Source organism: Mesocricetus auratus, unplaced genomic scaffold, assembly GCF_017639785.1.
Source record: "Mesocricetus auratus isolate SY011 unplaced genomic scaffold, BCM_Maur_2.0 Super-Scaffold_100004, whole genome shotgun sequence".
NCBI lineage: Eukaryota > Metazoa > Chordata > Mammalia > Rodentia > Cricetidae > Mesocricetus > Mesocricetus auratus.
Window position 1 is genome coordinate 87,352,517 of NW_024429189.1, and position 21,330 is coordinate 87,373,846.

At 39.5% G+C, this 21,330-nt stretch overlaps 1 protein-coding gene across 6 annotated transcripts in view; it reads right to left on the reverse strand.

Annotated features, from left to right (window-relative positions):
* Ttbk2 (tau tubulin kinase 2) overlaps positions 1-21,330 on the reverse strand; it is a 129,027-nt gene that overhangs the window by 22,977 nt on the left and 84,720 nt on the right. For all 6 annotated transcript variants that reach the window (XM_040746124.1, XM_040746125.1, XM_040746126.1 and 3 more), the window contains 2 exons: positions 12,655-12,812; positions 1,588-1,804 (listed from right to left, as the gene is read on the reverse strand). In XM_040746124.1, the coding sequence (XP_040602058.1) occupies positions 1,588-1,804; positions 12,655-12,812 (375 nt within the window). The remainder of the gene's footprint in view (positions 1-1,587; positions 1,805-12,654; positions 12,813-21,330) is intronic.

A 21,330-nucleotide genomic window follows, 5' to 3' on the forward strand; every position in this document is an offset into this window, starting at 1 on the left:
AGACTAGTTAAACTTACAGTTTTCCTTAGTTATGATAGAAAACAAATTAGGTATAAATCTTTGGACTCACAAAGATAGGACAGATAATGGAGTATTTTCTTTGATTTTGCCAAATGCAAATAGACTGGATATTGTGACTTATATTGAAACTTCTTTTTAATTAGACAAAAAGGGGGAAATGCTAGGGAACAATGTTTGTACACTGTAAATGTGCACTGTTCTTATTGTTAATAAAAGGCTGATTGGCTGAAAGCTGGCCAGGAAGAGTTCGTGATCGAATGCCATCTGCGATCTTCTCACTCCTGGCCTTTTGGCCTTTTCACCTTATTAAAGACAATACACCAGGGCTGTGCACAGAGCTCAACTGAACAGAGTCAAGGAAAGGCATAGAGCTCTGTCACATTATTTGGAATGATATTTCTTTTCTGTTTGTTCTCATGTTTTCCCTCCTTCCTCCTTTCTTCTGTTCTTTTACGGTAATGGTAGAGATGGAACCCTCATGCATGCCAGGCAACTGCTCTACCGCTATATCATACTCCCACACCTGATTTATTTTAAATATCTTTTCCATAAAACACAATGAATATTAATACTTTGTATCTAAATATGAGCACTTTGGACCATACTAACTAAAATATCACCATTTCAAATACTTAAAGTAATTAGCAAGGGGGCTGGAGAGATGGCTCAGTGGTTAAGATAATTTGCTACTTGCAGAGGACCCGAGTTTAGTTCCCAGAATTCACAACCATTCATAACTCCAGTTCCAAGGGATCTGATGACTTCTTCTGACTTCCACAGACACACACGTGGTGCAAATATGTAAATGTAAACAACAGTAATATATACATACATGAAAAATAATTTTCTTTTTTTGTGATTTTTGAGACAGGGTTTCTCTGTATTATTTTGGCGGTTGTCATGGAACTCACTCTGTAGACCAGGCAGACCTTGAACTCACAGAGATCCACCTGCCTCTGCCTCCCAAGTGCTGGGATTAAGGGTGTGAGCTATCAACATCCAGCAGAAAAATGAATTTAAAAAAAATAAAAAACAAATAACAATTCTGTTCTACTTTACACTCAAAACTGAGAATCATAAATTGGTGGAATTATTTAGTGGATAAAGTTTCTTGCCACCAAGCTTAAGAAGCTGTTTTTTTTTTTTTATTAAATTTTCCCCCTTCCCTTTCTTCCCTCCACCCCTCTAACCCTCCACATGCACAGTTGGCCCCTCAACTCTCAAATTCATGGCCTCATTTCAACTGTCATTACATATGTATGTAGATATCTTCCTAAGTACATCAACCAACCTGCTCAGTCCATACAATGTTACTTGTATATATACCATTTCAGGGTCCAGTACCTTGTTATTGGATAACCAGTATGGAGGCTCTTCCCTGGTAAAACTATGGAATGCTTTGATGAAGATGACCAGGGTTTGATCTCCAGGAGTAACATGATAGAGAGAAGAACTCCTGCAGGTTGTCTTCTGACCTTTGCATACACACACACTCTAAACTGTGTAGCAACAAGAGAAAAGTAGAAAGTATAGAAAGAGATCACTTCCTGTACAAGAAATATGTACCTTACAAATTCCAAGCTTTATCTTATTCTTGTTGATATCCATCTCTTCCCAGACATCCTTTTCCTGAGGGCGAGCATGCCCTAGAGATCCAGGCAATTTATCTGGTGATACACCAACAGGGATTCCATTCTCCCCATCACTAAGCTGTTCATCTGGAAACACTTCATCTGTATTTTCTCGGAGCAAGTCTCCTGGGATGGGAGTGGCATTTGCAATTCTGAAACGTGAGAAGAGGAAAACAGACAATTTCAAAAGACCAGAACCAAAAAGTTACCATGAGACAGACTATTCTACATTATGTCTCTGGATTTAAGTTTATACATAATTAAGAGTTAAAACTTAAAATGTGTTTTTGTTTTTTGTTTTTGTTTTGTTTTTTGTTTTTCAAGACAGGGTTTCACCTTGCAGCCTTGGCTGTCCTGGAACTCACTCTGTAAACCAGGCATGCACCACCACCACCTGTGCTGACAATCTCTTTAAAAGTCAGAAACATCTGTTCAACTTTCCATGAAACTTTCTTCAATAAAATAAAATTTCCCATTCTTTAACATTTTTGTAAATAAGAAAAAACCAATTATACATAGGAAATATAAGGAATATAAGGAAGTAAATAGGGGTTAGATGATTTTTTTTAGTATGAAATGTATACTGTTGTTTTATGTAATCAATTTTTATTAAATTTTTTTCATTCAATATATTTTGATCATGGTTTTCACCTTCTAGAACTCCTTCCAACCCACCCAATTTTATGTCCTTTCTCTTACTCTTTAAAACAAACAAAGGGTGGTGGTGGTACATGCCTCTAATCCCAGCACTTGGGAGGCAGAGACAGGCAGATTTCTGTTGAGTTTGAGTCCCGTCTGGACTTCAAAGGGAGTTCCAGGACAACTAGGGTTGTTACACAGAAACCCTGTCTTGGAAAAAAAAATAACAAACACCAAAAATGAAAAGCCCCAAACCAAACAAAGCAAAAAACACGGTAACAAAAATAAAAACTAACTGGAAAAAGGCGATAAGACCCCCTCACCCCCCCCAAAAAAAGACCCCAAAAGTGAGACAAACCATGTACGATGTTTTTCATTACAAAATTCACTAAGGCCCCAAGCAAAACAAAAGGGAAGATTAGAAATTCTGAAATTACAGAATTCATACACGTCCACATGAGAAGAATAGAAAATATTTACAGGTCTTACTTGTTTTAAGATTAATTTTTTATTTATTATGTATACATGTCAGAGGAGGGTACTAGTTTCTCATTATAGAGAGAATGGGAATTGAACTCAGGACCTCTACTAGAGCAAGCAGTGCTCTTAACCTCTGAGCCATCTCTCCAGCCCTAAGTCTTACTTTTATCCCAAATCCTGGGATTACAGGAGTACCCATCATGCTATATAGATTTCTTTTGAATGAATTTCACGTCCTATTTACATAGTTGTCATCACTCAGCCTACTGGCCCATGAGAGGCTAACTCAAAAGTCCTCTGATAACTCTATGCTCCATAAATACTAGTGTTGTTGTTTTTACATTATTTATTTATTTATTTATTTTTTGCCTACATATATATCTGTGTGAGGGTGTCAGATCCCTTGGAACTGGAGTTACAGATAGTTGTAAGCTGCCATGTGTGTGCTGGGAATTGAATCCAGATCCTCTGGAAAGGCAGCCAGTGCTCTTAATTGCTGAACTATCTCTCAAACCCCAAAACCAATATTTTTAAAAAATATTTCTGGCTGAGCACCATATTTAGCATACAAAGTAATTTCTAATAAGTAACCTGGACAAAAGTAACAGGAAAACAACCCTCAATGGACTATATTGACATATGTCATTATTGTGAGCAGCAAAAATAATGCCAGGCATAGTGGCACATACCTTTAGTCCCTGCACTTGAAAGGCAGAAGCAGGTAGATCGCTGGGAGTTTAAGGACAGCCAGGATACACAGTGGGAACTCCACACAGGCTCTCTTCCACATGACTCAGGCTTCTCCTTTATATTTAGTCCTTATTTTTTATTCTTTAAATATTTTTCCTTTTCTGAAACTCTCTTAATCAAGAGTTTGACAAAAGGAAAGAAACGATTCTACAAACAACATAAAATATCTTGGGGTAACACTAACCAAACAAGTGATAGACCTGTATAACAAGAACTTTGAGTCTTTAAAGAAAAATGGAAAGATCTCCCATGCTCTTGGATAGCTAGGATCAACATAGTAAAAATGGCAATCTTGCCAAAAGCAATCTACAGATACAGTGAAATCCCCATCAAAATCCCAACACAATTCGTCACAGACCTTGAAAGAACAATACTCAACTTTATATAGAAAAACAAAAAAACCCAAGATAGCCAAAACAACACTGTACATACAATAAAGGAACTTCCGGAGGCATCACCATCCCTGACTTCAAGTTCTATGATAGAGCTACAGTCCTGAAAAAAAGCTTGGTATTGGCACAAAAACAGGTAGACCAATCGAATCAAAATGAAAACCCTGACATTAACCCACACACCTACGAACACTTGATTTTTGACAAAGAAGCTAAAGTTACACAAAGGAAAAAAAAGTAACTTCAACAAATGGTGCTGGCATAATAGGATGCTGACATGTAGAAGACTGCAGATAGATCCTTATTTATTGCCATGCATAAAACTTAAGTCCAAATGGATCAAAGACCTCAACATAAATCCAGTCACACTGAACCTCTTAGAAGAGAAAGTGAGAGGTACTCTTGAACGAATTGGTACAGGAGACAGCTTTCTGAACATAATACCAGTAGCACAGGCACTGAGATCGACAATTAAGAAATGGGACCTCCTGAAACTGAGAAGCTTCTGCAAGGCAAAGGACACAGTCGACAAGACAACACAACAGCCCACAGAATGGGAAAGATATTCACCAACCTCACATCTGACAGAGGGCTGATCTCCAAAATATACAAAGACCTCAAGAAGCTAGCCACCAAAACACCAAACCATCCAATTAAATTGTGAGGTTCAGAACTAAACAGAGAATTCTCAATAGCGGAATCTAAAATGGCTGAAAGACACTTAAAGTGCTCAGTATCCTTAGTCATCAGGGAAATGCAAATCAAAACAACTCTGAGATACCATCTTGCTCCTGTCAGAATGGCTAAAATCAAAACCACCAAAGACAGTCTATGCTGGAGAGGATGTGGAGAAAGGGAAACACTCCTCCAGTGCTGGTGGGAGTGAAAAATTGTACAGCCCAGTTTGGAAATCAGTATGGTGGTTTCTCAGGAAAATGAGAATCGGTCTACCTCAAGATCCAGTAATGCCACTCTTGGACATATACGCAAAGAATGCATATTCATACAACAAGGACATCTGTTCAACTATGTTCATAGCAGCATTATTTGTAATAGCCAGAACCTGGAAGCAACCTAGATGCCCCTCACCTGAAGAATGGATGGAGAAAATGTGGTACATTTACACAATGGAGTATTACTCAGTGAAAAAAAAAAAAACCGCTCCAAGACCCCAACCCCAGCGAGTCCAGCTTCAGGTGAGATTGGGTCTCCCGCGGGGACCGCCCGCCCATCACCCATCCCCCTTGATCTTCCGGGCCGCTCCTGGCATCCACAAGACCCGCCCACACAGGAAAGACATCAGCCCCTCCAAGACCCCAACCCCAGCGAGTCCAGCTTCAGGAAAGACATCAGCCCCTCCAAGACACCAACTCCAGTGAGTCCAGCTTCAGGAAAGACATCAGCCCTTCCAAGACCCCAACCCCAGCGAGTACAGCTTCAGGAGACCTGCCCACACAGCAAAGAAGTCAACAATTCCAAGACCCCAACCCCAGCGAGTTCAGCTTCAGGAAAGACATCAGCCCTACCAGGACCCAAACTCCGTGTCAGCATCCCCAGCTTCAGCTGCAGGAAGGAAGGAGACCAGTGGAGACGGAAAGACCCCACCAGCACCCACTGGAAGAAGAGATGGGAAGAAGACAGAAGAAGAGATCACTCAGCAATAGAAACACCAACATGACCCCACCAGAATCCAGGGATCCAACACCAGCAAGACCCGAAAAGCACTACATAGACGAAGAAGAGGAGACAGACCTTAAAAATTATTTCATGAAGATGATGGAGACCCTCAAAGAAGAAACAAGGAAATCCCTTAAAGAAATAGAAGAAAAAACAAACAAAAAATCCATGAAATGGGGAAAAAATTCAAGAAATGAACAAATCTCTCAAAGAATCTAAAGAGCACCAAGAAAAAACAACCAAAAAAATTAAGGAAACAACTCAAACAGTTGAAGGATTGAAAGCTGAAATAGAAACGATAAAGAAAACACAGAACAAGGGGATGCTGGAAATAAAAAGCTGGGTAAACAATCAGGAACTACAGATGCAAGAATACAAGAGATAGAAGAGAGAATCTCAGGTGTTGAAGACTCATTAGAGGATATAGAGTCGTCAACCAAAGAAAATCTCAAAACCAACAAATCCTTAATACAAAATATCCAGGAAATATGGGACACCGTGAAGAAGCCAAACCTGAGAATAACAGGTATAGAAGAAGGTGAAGAAATTCAACTTAAAGGTACAGAAAACATATTCAACAAAATCATAGAAGAAAACTTCCCTAACCTAAAGAAAGATATGCCTATGAAAGTACAAGAATCTTACAGAACACCAAATAGGCTTGACCAAAAAAAGAAGTCACCTCGCCATATAATAATCAAAACATCAAACCTACAGAGTAAAGAGAAAATATTAAGAGCAGCTAAAGAAAAAGGCCAAGTAACATAGAAAGGCAGACCTATCCGAATTACACCTGACTTCTCAATGGAAACGATGAAAGCCAGAAGATCCTGGACAGATGTCCTACAAATGCTAAGGGAACAAGGATGCCAGCCTAGACTACTATATCCAGCAAAGCTCTCAATTACCATAGATGGAGAAAACAAAATATTCCATGACAAAGCCAGATTTAAAGAATACGTATCCATGAATCCAGCTCTACATAAAATGCTAGAAGGAAAACCTAGAGCCAAGGAAGATAACTACATTCACAAAGACACAGGCAATATATAATCACACTATACAAAACACCAAAAGAAAAAGGGAGGAGAAACTACACAAAATAACTTCACTAACAATAAATCAAGCACAAACAAGGATCACCAATCAATGGTCATTAATATCCCTCAATGTCAACGGCCTCAACTTGCCTATAAAAAGACACAGACTAGCAGAATGGATACGAAGACAGAACCCTTCCTTCTGCTGCATACAAGAAACACATTTCAACATCAAAGACAGACGTTATCTCAGAGTAAAGGGTTGGGAAAAGATCTTCCAATCAAACGGTCCCAAGAAACAAGCGGGTGTAGCAATCCTAATATCTAACAAATTAGACTTCAAATTAAAATCAATCAAAAGAGATGAAGAAGGACACTTCATATTCATCAAAGGAAAAATACATTAAGACAAAGTCTCAATTTTAAACATCTATGCCCCAGATACAAAGGCACCTACATTTGTGAAAGAAACATTACTAAAGCTCAAAATGCACATAAAATCTCACACACTAATAGTAGGAGACTTCAACACTCCGCTCTCACCGCTAGACAGGACCTCCAGACAGAAACTTAACAAAGAAACAAAAGAACTAATAGAAGTTATGACCCAACTGGGTTTAACAGACATCTATAGAACATTCCACCCAAATACAAAGGGATATACCTTCTTCTCGGCACCACATGGAACCTTCTCTAAAATTGACCACATAATAGGAAACATAGCAAATCTCCACAGATACAAAAAAATTGGAATAACCCCCTGCATCTTATCAGACCACCATGCATTAACATTAGAATTCAACAATAACACAAATCGCAGAAACCCTACAAACTCATGGAGATTGAACAATGCACAATTGCACCATCCCTGGGTAAAGGAACAAATAAAAAAAGAAATTAAAGACTTCCTCGATTTCAATGAGAATGAAGACACAACATACACAAACTTATGGGACACTTTGAAAGCAGTGCTGAGAGGAAAGTTGATAGCACTAAGTGCCCACATGAAAAAACTGGAGAACAGTCATACTAGAGAATTAATAGCACAGCTGAATGTTCTAGAACAAAAAGAAGCAAACTCCCCCAGGAGGAGCAGACGCCAGGAAATAATCAAATTGAGGGCTGAAATCAATCAAGTAGAAACCAGGAAAACACTGAGAAGAATCAATGAAACTAAGAGTTGGTTCTTTGAGAAAATCAACAAAATAGACAATCCTCTGTCCAAACTAACCAAAAGACAGAGAGAGAGCATGCTAATTAACAAAATCAGGGATGAAAAAGGGGACATAACAACGGACTCTGAGGAAATCCAGAGAATCATCAGGGCATACTTTGAAAATCTGTACTCCACAAAATTTGAAAATTTAAAGGAAATGGACAATTTCCTGGATAGATATCACTTGCCAAAACTAAATCAAGAACAGATAAACAATCTAAACAGACCTATAACCCCTAATGAAATAGAAGCAGTCATCAAAAGTCTCCCAAACAAAAAAAGCCCAGGCCCAGATGGCTTCAGTGCAGAATTCTACCAGAAATTCAAAGAAGAGCTAATTCCAATACTCCTCAAAGTATTCCACACAATAGAAGCAGGAGGCTCACTGCCAAACTCTTTCTACGAGGCTACAATTACCTTGATACCCAAGCCACACAAAGACACAACTAAGAAAGAGAACTATAGACCAATTTCCCTCATGAACACTGATGCAAAAATACTCAATAAAATACTAGCAAACCGGATTCAAGAACACATCAGAAAAATCATCCACCATGATCAAGTAGGCTTCATCCCAGGAATGCAGGGATGGTTCAACATTAGAAAATCTATCAATGTAATCCACCATATTAACAATCTGCAAAAGAAAAACCACATGATCATCGCACTAGATGCTGAAAAAGCCTTTGACAAAATCCAGAACCCCTTCATGATAAAGGACCTAGAGAGATCAGGGATAACAGGAACGTACCTGAATATAATAAAAGCAATATACAGTAAACCAACAGCTAACATCAAACTAAATGGAGAGAAACTCAAAGCAATTCCTCTAAAATCAGGAACAAGACTAGGCTGTCCACTCTCTCCATATCTCTTCAATATTGTACTTGAAGTTCTAGCTACAGCAATAAGACAACAAAAGGAGATAAAGGGGATACAAATAGGAAAAGAAGAAGTCAAACTTTCACTATTTGCAGATGATATGATAGTTTACATAAGTGACCCAAAAAACTCCGCAAGGTTACTCCTAGAGCTGATAAACACCTTCAGCAATGTGGCAGGATACAAGGTAAACTCAAAAAAATCAGTGGCCCTATTATATACAGATGATGAAGTGACTGAGAAAGAAATCAGAGAAACATCACCCTTAAAATAGCAAAAAACAGCATCAAATATCTAGGGATAATGTTAACCAAGGAAGTGAAAGACCTGTATATCAAGAACTTTGTGTCTTTAAAGAAAGAAATCAAAGAAGATACCAGAAAATGGAAAGATCTCCCATGCTCTTGGATTGGTAGGATCAACATAATAAAAATGGCAATCTTGCCAAAAGCAGTCTACAGATTCAATGCAATCCCTATCAAAATTCCATCACAATTCTTCAAGGACCTGGAAAGAACATTAATCAACTTTATATGGAAAAACAAAAGGCCCAGGATAGCCAAAACATCCCTATACAATAAAGGAACTACAGGAGGCATCACCATACCTGACTTCAAGCTCTATTATAGAGCTATAGTCCTGATGGCACAAAAATAGGCAGGTAGACCAATGGAACCGAATCGAAAGCCCTAATTTTAACCCACACACCTATGAACACTTGATTTTTGACAAAGAAGCTAAAACTGTACAATGGAAAAAAGAAAGCATCTTCAACAAATGGTGCTGGCATAACTGGGTACTGGTATGCAGAAGACTGCAGATAGATCCATGTTTATCGCCTTGTACAAAACTTAAGTCCAAATGGATCAAAGATCTCAACATAAATCCAGCCACACTGAAACTTTTAGAAGAGAAAGTGGAGATACTCTTCAACGAGTTGGTACAGGAGACCACTTCCTAAACATAACACCAGTGGCACAGGCACTGAGATCGACAATTAACAAATGGGACCTTGTGAAACTAAAAAGCTTCTGTAAGGCAAAGGACACAGTCAAAAAGACAAAAAGGCAGGCCACAGAATGGGAAAAGATATTCACTAACTCCACATCTGACAGAGGGCTAATCTCCAAAATTTACAAAGAACTCAAGAAACAAGTCTCCAAAACACCAAAGGATCCAATTAAAAGGTGGGGTACAGAGCTAAATAGAGAATTCTCAGTAGAGGAGGCTAAAATGGCCAAGAGACACTTAAGAAAGTGCTCAACATCCTTAGCCATCAGGGAAATGCAAATCAAAACAACTCTGAGATACCATCTTACTCCTGTCAGAATGGCTAGAATCAACAACACCGAAGATAATTTATGCTGGAGAGGATGTGGAGAGAGAGGAACACTACTCCACTGCTGGTGGGAGTGCCGACTCATACAGCCTCTTTGGAAATCAGTATGGAGATTCCTCAGGAAAATGGGAATTAATCTACCATTAGACCCAGCAATTCCACTCTTAGGCATACATCCAAATGAGGCAAGTTCATACAACAAGGGCATCTGCTCCACTATGTTCATAGCAGCATTTTTTGTAATAGCCAGAACCTGGAAGCAACCTAGATGCCCCTCAACTGAAGAGTGGATAGAGAAAATGTGGTACATTTACACAATGGAGTATTACTCAGCAGAAAAAAACAATGGAATCTTGAAATTCGCAGGGAAATGGATAGCACTGGAAGAAACCATCCTGAGTGAGGTAACCCAGTCGCAAAAAGACAAACATGGTATGTACTCACTCATATATGGATTTTAAACATGGATCAGGATAGTGCCAGTCTGCACTTCCACTGATAGAGTCTGGGAAACAGGAAAGAGCCTAAAAGATATGCATATATACATAGTACCCAAGAGAAGAGGATTGAGACAAGATCCTCTGAATGGATGGGGAACACGGCGAGGGGTTCAGGGGGGGGGTGGGACCTGGGAAGAAGAGAGGGGGTGAAGAGGAAGAGAGTTGGTCATGGGGGAACAGGAAGTTGAGTGGGTGGGGGTAGAATAGGGGGAAGAGGGAATCATAGTATCGAAGACAGATCAGGTACCAGAGTGACCTCGAGTGATCTAAAGGGATAACACCAATTGGCAAGCTAAGCAATAGTGGAGAGACCACCTCAAATGCCCATTCCTGATAATGAACTTGATGTCTATAACCATCAGGGAGCCTTCATCCTGTGACTGATGGAAGCAGAGGCAAACACACAATTAATCACTGAACTGAACCCAAGGAACCCAGTAACAGAGAGAGAGGAGTGATGAGCAAATTGGCAAAGAATGGGCTGGCAAAACCAGCAGAGACAGCTGATCTGAACAGGGGAGAGCTCTTGGACCCCAGACCGACAGTGGGGAGGCCAGCATGGGACTGATCTGGACCCCCCCAAATGTGAGTGTCAGTGAGAAGGCCTGGGCAACCTATGGGGCCCTGAGCTGTGGATCAGTGTCTATCCCTGGTATACAAACAGTCTTGTGTGCCTATAGCACAAAGAGGGATGCTCTCTTAGCCTGGACTCTTAGGGGAGTGCCTGGACCCTACCCAGAGTGAAATGACAGACTCTAGATATCCCCTATGTGGAAGGATTTGGCAATAGGGTGGGAGGGTAGGGGGGAAGGGGAGTGCGGGAGGAGGGGAGGGGGAGGGAACTGGGATTGACATGTAAAACAAGCTATTTAAAATTAAAATAAAAAATGATATATAAAAAAAAACCACTGAAATCTTGAAATTTGCAGGCAAATGGATGGAACTGGAAGAAACCATCCTAAGTGAGGTAACTCAATCACAGAAAGACAAACATGGTATGTACTCACTGATATATGAGCACATGTGGGGCAGGGGGCAGGGGGGTAGGGGATAAGAGAGATCAGGAAGACTGAGACAGGGGAGGAATAGAGGAGAGTAACAGAAAGAGATACCTTAATAGAGGGAGCCAGTATAGGTTTAAAGAGAAATCTGGCACTAGGGAAATGTTCAGAGATCCATAAGGATGGTGTCAACTAAGAATCTGGGCAGTATTGGAGAGGCCACCTTTGATGCTCTTCCTCTATAATGAGATACCTTAATTGTCATCCTAGAGCCTTCATCCAGTAACTGATGGAAGCAGAAGCAGTCACCACAGCTAAGCACTGAGCCACACTCCCAGAATCCATTTGTAGAGAGGGAGGAGTGATAAGCAAAGGACCCAAGACTGTGCTGGAGAAACCCAAAGAAACAGTTGACCTGACCTAGTGAGAGCATAGGGACCCCAGTCATAAAGCTAGGGACTCAGCATTGGATGGAACCAAGCCCTCTGAATGTGGGTACCAGCTAGGAGGCCTGGGCAGTCTGTGGGACCTCTAACAGTGGAGTCAGTGTTTATCCCTAGAGCGCAAATGGACTTTGGGAGCCTATTCCCTATGGACTGATACTATTGCAGCCCAGATACGGAAAGAAGGGCCTGGACCCTCCCCCAAATGATATGATGGACTTTGATGATCCCCATGGAAGGCCTCACTATCCTTGGGGAGTGGATGGTTTGGGGAGTCGGTGGGGGGCATGGGAGGATGAGGGAATCAGAGGATTGATATGTAAAATAAGATTGTTTCTAAAATAAATAAAAAAATAAAAACATTTTTAAAAATACAAATAATGCTCTCACTATTTTGAGGAAAACCCACTTTACCTCTGATTATCAACATGTCACATTAGCTCTAAGCTTCCATTTCACAGAATGAACATTAGTATTTTCTGAATTAATTACAAAAGCCTAAGTAAGAAAAAGATTAACTCAAGGAAATGCTCAAGGCTTTCCCACATGTCTTAGCACTTCACAATCTGAGGGGCTTGGAATGGACTAGCGGGAATCCCTGCATTCAGAAAAGGCATCACTCATTGAGAGGTGTAGGACATACCCAATTGCAGCAGGGGTCAGGCGTGTGTGTAGCTGAGGGGTGGCAGAGGTGGTGGTGGTGGTGAGGGAGCCATCAGTGCCACTCTTCTCCCAGTCAAAAGGCTCACTCTCAATTACTCCAAAGGTCTTGATGCTGTTGTCAAATACGGATGTAAGAAGCTAAATGACAAAGAAAAAAAGCTAGAGTGAGCCAACAGTAATAAACTTAACATTCTTCTATAGCAGAAAGCACATCAGACCCACAAAAAGGATTTTTAAAACACTTTTTAATTATATATTTAAATTAGAAACAAGCTTGCTTCCCATGTCAGTCCCAGCTCCTTCTTTCTCCCCTCCATGCCCACTCCCCCCATCAACCCTCCCCAGCCCCCCACTCCATTCCCCAGGGAGGGTAAGGCCCTCCATGGGGGATCTCTAGAGTCTGTCATTTTGTTCCGGGGAGGGCCCAGGCCCTCCCCCAAGTGTCCAGATTGAGAAAGCATCCCTCATTGTGGGATGGGCACCCAAGGTCCATTTGTGTGCCAGGGATAAATATTGATCTACTACCAAAAGCCCCATAGATTGCCTAGGTCTCCTCACTGACACCCATATTCCGGGAGTCTGGATCAGTCCCATGCTGGCCTCTCAGCTATCAGTCTGGGGTCCAAGATCTCCCCCTTGTTCAGGTCAGTTGTTTCTCTGGGTTTCACCAGCCCAGTCTTGACCCCTTTGCTCATCATTCATGGTTCAAAGAATGAAAGAAACTGGGATTATGTGGATGACAAGAAATTAATGTCAATTAACTAATGTTGATTGTGGTACCACTGTATAGTTGTATGAAATATTTTGTTTACAGAAGGTTTATAATATAGCCTTTTATTTATAATTTATAATCTAGTAAAATCTGGTAAAAGAAATTATGTAACATCATTATATTTGGCCATATATATTCAGGTTTGCTCCATATGGCTGTTTAGTTATTTGTAAAGAAGACATTTTTATAATGAAAGAATCATAAAGAAAGTCCTTGTGCTTTCTTTGTGCATGTGTGTATCCTTTTCTTTTATGTATATGCCTATATACATAAAAGTCAAATTTATCCTTTCAGATACAATTCATTTTTAACCACCTGTCCATATGTACCATTTTTCAATTTCATGAGTACAGCTTCATTCTCTAGTCATTTCTCTTACTCTACAAGTATCCTGACCTCTGGCATTCATTTTTACAGTTCCTGCTCCAGACTTGAAACCAGCACTTCTCACTGGAGCATTTTGCCCACATCTTTGAGGTTTAAAAAAATGACTCTGGCTATTAAGCGGAAAACAGGTGCCAGAAACGGGGCTGATAAAAGGTGCTAAGAACCAGCTAGGAGGCTACTTGTCAGTTAAACCATCAGGGTAACAGAAGTGATTTGGATATGACTTGAAAGAGATGGAAGACCCTGTTGACAAAGCTGAGGAAAGCTGTGAGAGTAAGGACAGACTAAAGGCTAAGTTAGACTTCTGTCTTGAGCCACTGGATAAATTGTAGTGAAATGGAAAGTGGTGAGTTTGGTGACTAGGATATTCTGCTGGTGAATCATTAGCACATAAATACCAATATTTACAGTCATAGGGCCAACTAATTTCACTTAATGGCCTTAGCAAAGAGGTCTGAGAACAAAAGAATATGACTCTACCAAGGAAACAAAGGTTAGGAGTGACCAGTAAAGTCCAAACTCTAGAATATAGTGTTCTAAAAAGTAACCTAAGAAATCATGCTTCAATAAGGAGCATCAAACGCTATCACATAAGTCTATTACCATTGAGTATTTAATTAATTTTTCTTTATTTTAACCTACTGTAAGCCCCAAGAAGTCAATGCATGTCTGATCTTATTCATCATTGATTCTTCAGAACTGAAACATTGCCTTATAAATAACAGTAATTTTAAAGATACTCCAAGAATAAATACTTTAACTTTCACTTAATTACATAAAGGAAAATGGTATGGAAAAGGAAACAAAAGAGAGGAAAGGAATTAGAAAAGGCATGATTATAAAATTTTGGAAATTATGTAGGTTACCTGTGTTATAGTCTAGAGTACCCCAGAACATACCCCAGAAGTACAGGGTTACAGAAAACAAGAACGGCTGGGTATGTCACTCAGCTGTATATATAGTACTTCCCTCAAATATGTTAGGGCCCTGGATCTGATTCTTCAGACTACACTCCAGAAAGGGGAAAAAAAAAGAAAAAGAAAAAGGAAAGAGGCAAAAGAAAGGGCTGGAAGGAGGAAGGGAAACCTGGGGAGGATAGGAAGGGGACTGAGATCCAGAATTTTCTAAATCAAGGTTCTCATGAATTCTTTCAAAACTTTTTATTAATAATATTATTATCATAGATGTGTCCTATGATGCACACGTGGTTTAAGTCATTACATTCAGTTTTAAACAGTTCGTTTTTGTTAAACTGGGATATACAATAAAATGATTTTTTAAAGCACATTATTCAAGGCACAGAAAGGGCAATCAAAATGAGATTCTGAATAATTTGAATTTTCTATTTCTCTGTAATTTCTAAATGTTTATGTATGATTTTTTTGAGACAGGGTTGTGTGTGATTTTTAATAACAACAAGTTTAACTAAGATGTATTTTCTAAAGTATTTTGGGTCAATACCTACCCACATACAACCCACAAAAATGTTTGATGCTAGTTTTCAGTCATCAACAGACACTCAATGGATTAATATTCCTCTTATCCTTAGCACAAAATACAATTAATATCAGCGTCATTTATCTCCACATGAAATTTTAATTTGCCATTTGATAGAAAATGGACAGGAATTATTTGTAGCATGATATATTGAACTTCACTAAGGATCTTGATTTCTGAATTCTAATTGAATAAATGCAGACTAGTGAATCAATAAAGCATTCACCCCAGAAAGTACAATATTGGCTTGGCTAATTCAAAGATCATTCAATGAAAAAGAAAGGGCTTCACTTTCTTTTGAGATACATAAGTAGATGAAACAGGTAAAGAAATGCACACATTTTTTGCTTCTCTTTTCTTTGGAGTATTTTAACCATTTGTTTTCCATATGTACTGAAAGTATGTTTTCCAAAGCTGTATTGCACCCACACTCTGGAAAATAGACCCAGCAAGACAGAGGACAATTAAAGAAAACAATCTAGGAAGATACACAGTATTAACTGTTATCAAGGTTTCTTTTTTTAATTTTTTAAAGTTTTCTCTAATTTAAATTTTATGTGTCTGAGCAATTGCCTGCATTTATGTATGTGTACCGTGTGTGCCTGGTACCCAAGGAGGCTAGAAAAGGGCATGAGATGCCCTGGAACTGGAGTTGCAGATGGTTGTGACTCAAAGGTGCTGGAGCACAGTCCTCACCACAGGGCACAGTGTGAAGCTTGGATGTGGCTTTTATCAGAGGTCACAGCACATAGCTTGGGAATGGCTTTCTTTTATTAAGGTGATATTTTATAGAACTATCCTCTAGGTCACAGAGCTGGCATCTTAAGAAGAGGTGCTCATAGCTGGGCTTGTTGATGGTTGATGCTCCTTCACAGAATATCTAGAATACTTCTGGAGAATATCCAGCACTCCTTCCAGCTAGTTTTATGTAAATTTGTCTTAACTGCATTGGCCTTGAGGGGAAGAGCTAGAATATATATGCTGAGGAAGACTAGGGAGAAGGAGAAAGCCATCATCCATACAAAGTGAAGACTTTCTTTCCAGTTTAGTTGCTCTCCAGCCACCCATGCTTCTGTCAGTATCTCCTAATTCATGTGCTATAAGTAGGCCCAATAAAATAAATTCACTAGTCCCTCTGGGTAAACTCTGGCGAAATAGAATTCTGGACTGTGACTGACATTGCTCAATCTTTTCCCATGGAGAAAATTCTCACAACAAATGGGGAATTTTTTAGGTTTTGTGCTTCATGGCATAAAGAAAGAAAACTGATAAATAAAAGAAAATGTTAGGAGAACGAAAAAATGGAAATATTTTTAGTAAAGAAGAACTTATTTATGAAGGTTAAGATGGCTGAGTGTTTCTCCAGAATGGAAGAGAAAGCTGAAAGAAAGGTCACCTGCACGGTCTAAATACCCAAGATGAAAATGTAACTAAAGGCTAAAGGATTGTTACGTTTCTCTAATAGTATCTCACTAGTAATTTTCTCCTTGACAAAAAAAACTGTTGCTCAGATGGAAATTTTCAGACCCTGACTCACTGCTGCCCCTACTTACAGCCTAGAGATACAGGCCCACTATCATTTTAATGAATAAATTTCTTGAAGCAATCTGGAAGGCACTTAACACCCATTCTAGCCATGCCAAAAACTATCAAAATGTCTGAAAGCAGATCCTGGGTTCAATGTTTTGGAGACTAGCCTTGGAGTCCCAATGAAAAAGAGGAGACATCAATCAACAGATCACTTTGTAAGCCCATCAAGAGATTCTAATGAACTTTGATTTGGACGTTTAAAAATATCCTCTGTTTCAGCTTCTTCTACTTGCCTTTAGCACTTCCTCACATCTTTCTCCAAGCATCAGTCCAGGACTTGTGTTCTCCCTCACACATTGGTTGTTGTATGAAAGGAACACCCAAAGTTCTTTTGGGGTCTTTTAGACAGACCTAGTGGAGGAGTGCCCTGACTGCTATATTCCACCCCATTCAGCTGGAAGAAGTAACATCAGTCACTGCCCCAATTTTAGAGCAGCAGCTGGGGTTATTGGGGGGAGGGGATGTGAAAATAAGAGGTAAGATTTGGCTAGGAAGTTTAGGGTAAAAAGACTATAAAAAAAAGTAACCAGCACACCTTTAGGTACCAAGCTATAGAGAAACCTTGTCTCCAAAAAACACAAAACAAAAACAAAAAACAACAGAAAAAACAAAGTTAATTCCTTGTGTCAGGGACCTCCTTCAGAGACTCACAGAGACCACATTCATCAAACACTCCCTTGTCACTTTTTGTCTCTAGACACTTTAGAAAGTCAACATGTGCTGGCTGAGTTTTAAGGGAAAAAATGAAAATGTATAATAAAAAGGAATAGTAAGAAACCTTCCCCCCCCACACACATCAAATGAGGCTAGCCTGCCAAGGACCAATATTCCATATTCTCTTACCGCCCTGTAAAAGAAATTCAAATTTTTATTGTTGTTTTGTTTTTGTTTCTTGGGAAAATTTCTCACTGTGTAGCCCTGGCTTGCCCATAGCTTGCTATATAGGCAATGCGGGCCCTCAATTCACAGAGATCCACTTGCCTCTGCCTCCCAAATGCTGGGATTAAAAGCATGAACCAACATGCCTTGCTAAGAATTCAAATATTTTAGCCTCCCCTGTTGGTAAAATTTCTACTTACCCACAGACCCTGCTGCATTCCCATAACATAATGCCCCCTTCCCCCTTTCCTGTATGTCTTTTTGGGAAGCTTTCCAAATTAGCCAATCAGGAGTAGATTGTAATGTCGAACCTCAGCCGATGAGAAACAGCTAACCATCATTCCCTTACATTAGGAATTAAAGACGAAGACCATCTTAGTTACATGAGCTACTTGCTAGTCTGGCTTGGGTCATGGCATACCCTGTTTACAAAAAGAAACCATTGGTTACTTTCATTTGGTTCACATGTTTCTTTGCTCAACACCAAGAATATTTTTCTATCATTACTGTGTTAACTTCTTGCATGAACTAAGAAACATGTCCTTGACTCTAAAGAGAATATCTGGTAAGCTAACAAAACAAAGTATTGATTTTCAAAGTAGAGCTCAAGCTGGGCACAGTGGCTCATACCTTTAATACTAGCACTTGGGAGAGGCAGAGGCAGGGGGGATTGTCTGTGAGTTCCAGGTCATCTTGGTCTTCATAGTGTTCTTGGATTTTCAGGACTACATTGAAAGACCTTGTCTCAAACAAACAAATAAAAAGTTCAGCTCAGGAAATTACTCTGATATAGTAGGAAGTAGAACATACTGGAGAAGTTAACATCTGGACTGAGTTTTCAACTGAGCATGATAAGCAATGTTAGGACACAGACATTCTAGGAAGACATACTGGGATAAGGGCAGAAGAGGACCAAGACAGCCCAATCATACAAGTACAACAAGAATGAAAGGAGGAAAGGTTAAAGGAGTAGAGACAAGAAATGACCTAGTCCTCTCCATCTCCACTATTTATATCTAAGTCAAGGGCATCGTTATCTCTAGCCTCATAGCCACAGAAGACCATCCTTCCACTCCACTGCAAGTAGAACTTGACCAGTGTGATTGAGTTCTAGCTAGTAAGCCAAAGTATAGCAGATCAGTCTCAGACCTGGATAAGCATCCACACTAGTTCCTCCCCTGACTGCAAAAAGCCTGTATGCACAAGAAACCACTTGAGAGTTGTCTAGCAAAGATACAACAAACTGACTAGTGTAGTATATGATCAAGAATCTACATGGTGTTTAGACACATGCCCTTCTTCTTTCCAAGGCACTGCTATATACCTTCCCAACTCAACTCTTAAGTCTCCTTTGATTTCCTGGAATACATGCAACTGAAAAAGCTATTCTCTTAAAACACAAGTAGGGAATTGGTAAAATGACTCAGCTGGTAAAGATACTTAGTCGCAAACCTAACAAGACTCTACATGGTACAAGGAGAGAACTGACTCCCACACTTTGTCCATTGATCTATACATGCACCCTGGTATGTACAACTCCTTACATACAAATATGTGAATGTAAGTTTCAAAAGAAACACAAATTGGCTATTTGTTTATACTGTGTGAAGATGTATCTGTTTTGCCTCACCTGCCTAAGGCACCTGATTAGTTTAATAAAGAACTGAATGTCCAACAGTTAGGCAGGAGAGGACAGGTGGGACTTCCAGGCAAAGAGAGGAACTCAGGGTTAGAATCTGGCGTGGCAGGAGATGCCAGCAAGACACGGAGGAAGTCAGGCATACAGAATGGACGAGAAGTAAAAAGCAACATGGCAGAACATAGGTTAATAGAAACAGGTTAGGTTTTAAGAGATAGCTGGAGACAAACTAAGCTAAGGCCAAGCTTTAATAATTAATAAGTCTCTGTGTCATTATTTGGGGGCTGGTGATCCAAAGAAGTCCTATGACAAGGATCATCATATCCCTGATTTTGTTCTATTTGTTTTCAAGGTTTTCTGTTCATTTAGAATAAAATTCAAACTTCTTTAAAAGACTTATAAAGCCCTGCAACATCTGTCCTCCTGTTTCTCCAACCTCACCTCAAACCATTTACTCCTTTTGTGATATTAGGCTCCCTTGTTTTATTTCAATTCCTTTCTTACCACAGAATGTAGTAGGCATATGCTCTTGTATCTGCTTGTAACATTTTATCTCTTTAATTTTCTTCTTCATATGGCCACCACTGCCCAGCAAGCTCAGACCTTCTTGAACACTGATACCACACTGACACCAGTCCCCAAAGTACTCCAATGAATCGTATAAAACATTTCACTAACTTACCCTCTCCTGTCACCTGTTCTCTCCCACTCATTGTTTGTGAAAGAACAGAGAGCAAGAAAGAATCATACCTACTCCATTCTTCCCCCAAAAGAAAATAGCCATACTTTGTTCTGTTACCAAGTGATAGACCTGACCCTTAAGAGAGCATCAAAAAGAAAAACTTGTAACAGCAATTTAAGTAGACTCTTCAAATATTAGCTGGCATATGGCAGTCTTTCTTAGATTTTAAGAATAACCAAGAAGCAAATATGAACAAAATCCTAAACTTTCATTTAGGGTTTTGTGAATTTATAAATAAAAAATTATCAGTGCCCAGCCAGGTGATGGTGGCACATGTCTTTAATCCTAACTAAAACACAAGGAATCTGACATCTTTTCTGACCTCTACAGAAACCAGGCACAGACACAGACATACATGCAGGCAAAACATCCATTATATATAAAATAAATATAGTTTTTTAAAAAAGGACACTTTTTCTGGGCATAGTGGCAACAGTCTAATCCCTAGCACTTTGGAGGGCTAGGGCAAAAGAACTGTAAATCTGAAGCCAACCTGAGCTAGACAGTTAAGATTCTGTCTTACACACACACACACACACACACACACACACACACACACACACACACTGAAACAATTCTAAAACAATGTATTGTCTCAATATGGGAGACAATCTGTGTGTAGTTTATTATATCAATAGTCATATGGGAAGAAGACAAGTTTACTCATTTAGGTCTCAGACCCAAGGTTTGTTGACTCTGCTGTATATCCTGTCCATACCTTAAATAGCAGCTGAAATTTCAAAGAGAAGTAATTACTATATGAAAATGAAACCACTTTGGGATAGGCATGGATACTGACAACACTTTAGAATTTAAAACTTCCATTAGTTGCTGGGTGTTGGTGTTACACACCTTTAATCCCAGCACTCGAGATGCAGAGCTAGTTCCAGGACAGCTAAGACTGTTACACAGTGAAACCCTGTCTCCAAAACAAAACAAAACAAAACACTTCCACTAGTAAGCAGTGAAGTCCAATGAAGATAAAATTATATGCTAATATATGTTATTATTACTATCTGTGAAGTTTCATTTGTGTTTTCAGTAAAACAACTGCTTTGGCATTAAGCTTGACCAGGTTCTCTCTGTGAGCAATACAATTTGATGTAAACCTAGCTGATCATTGAAAGGCTTGATAACTGCTACACTACAT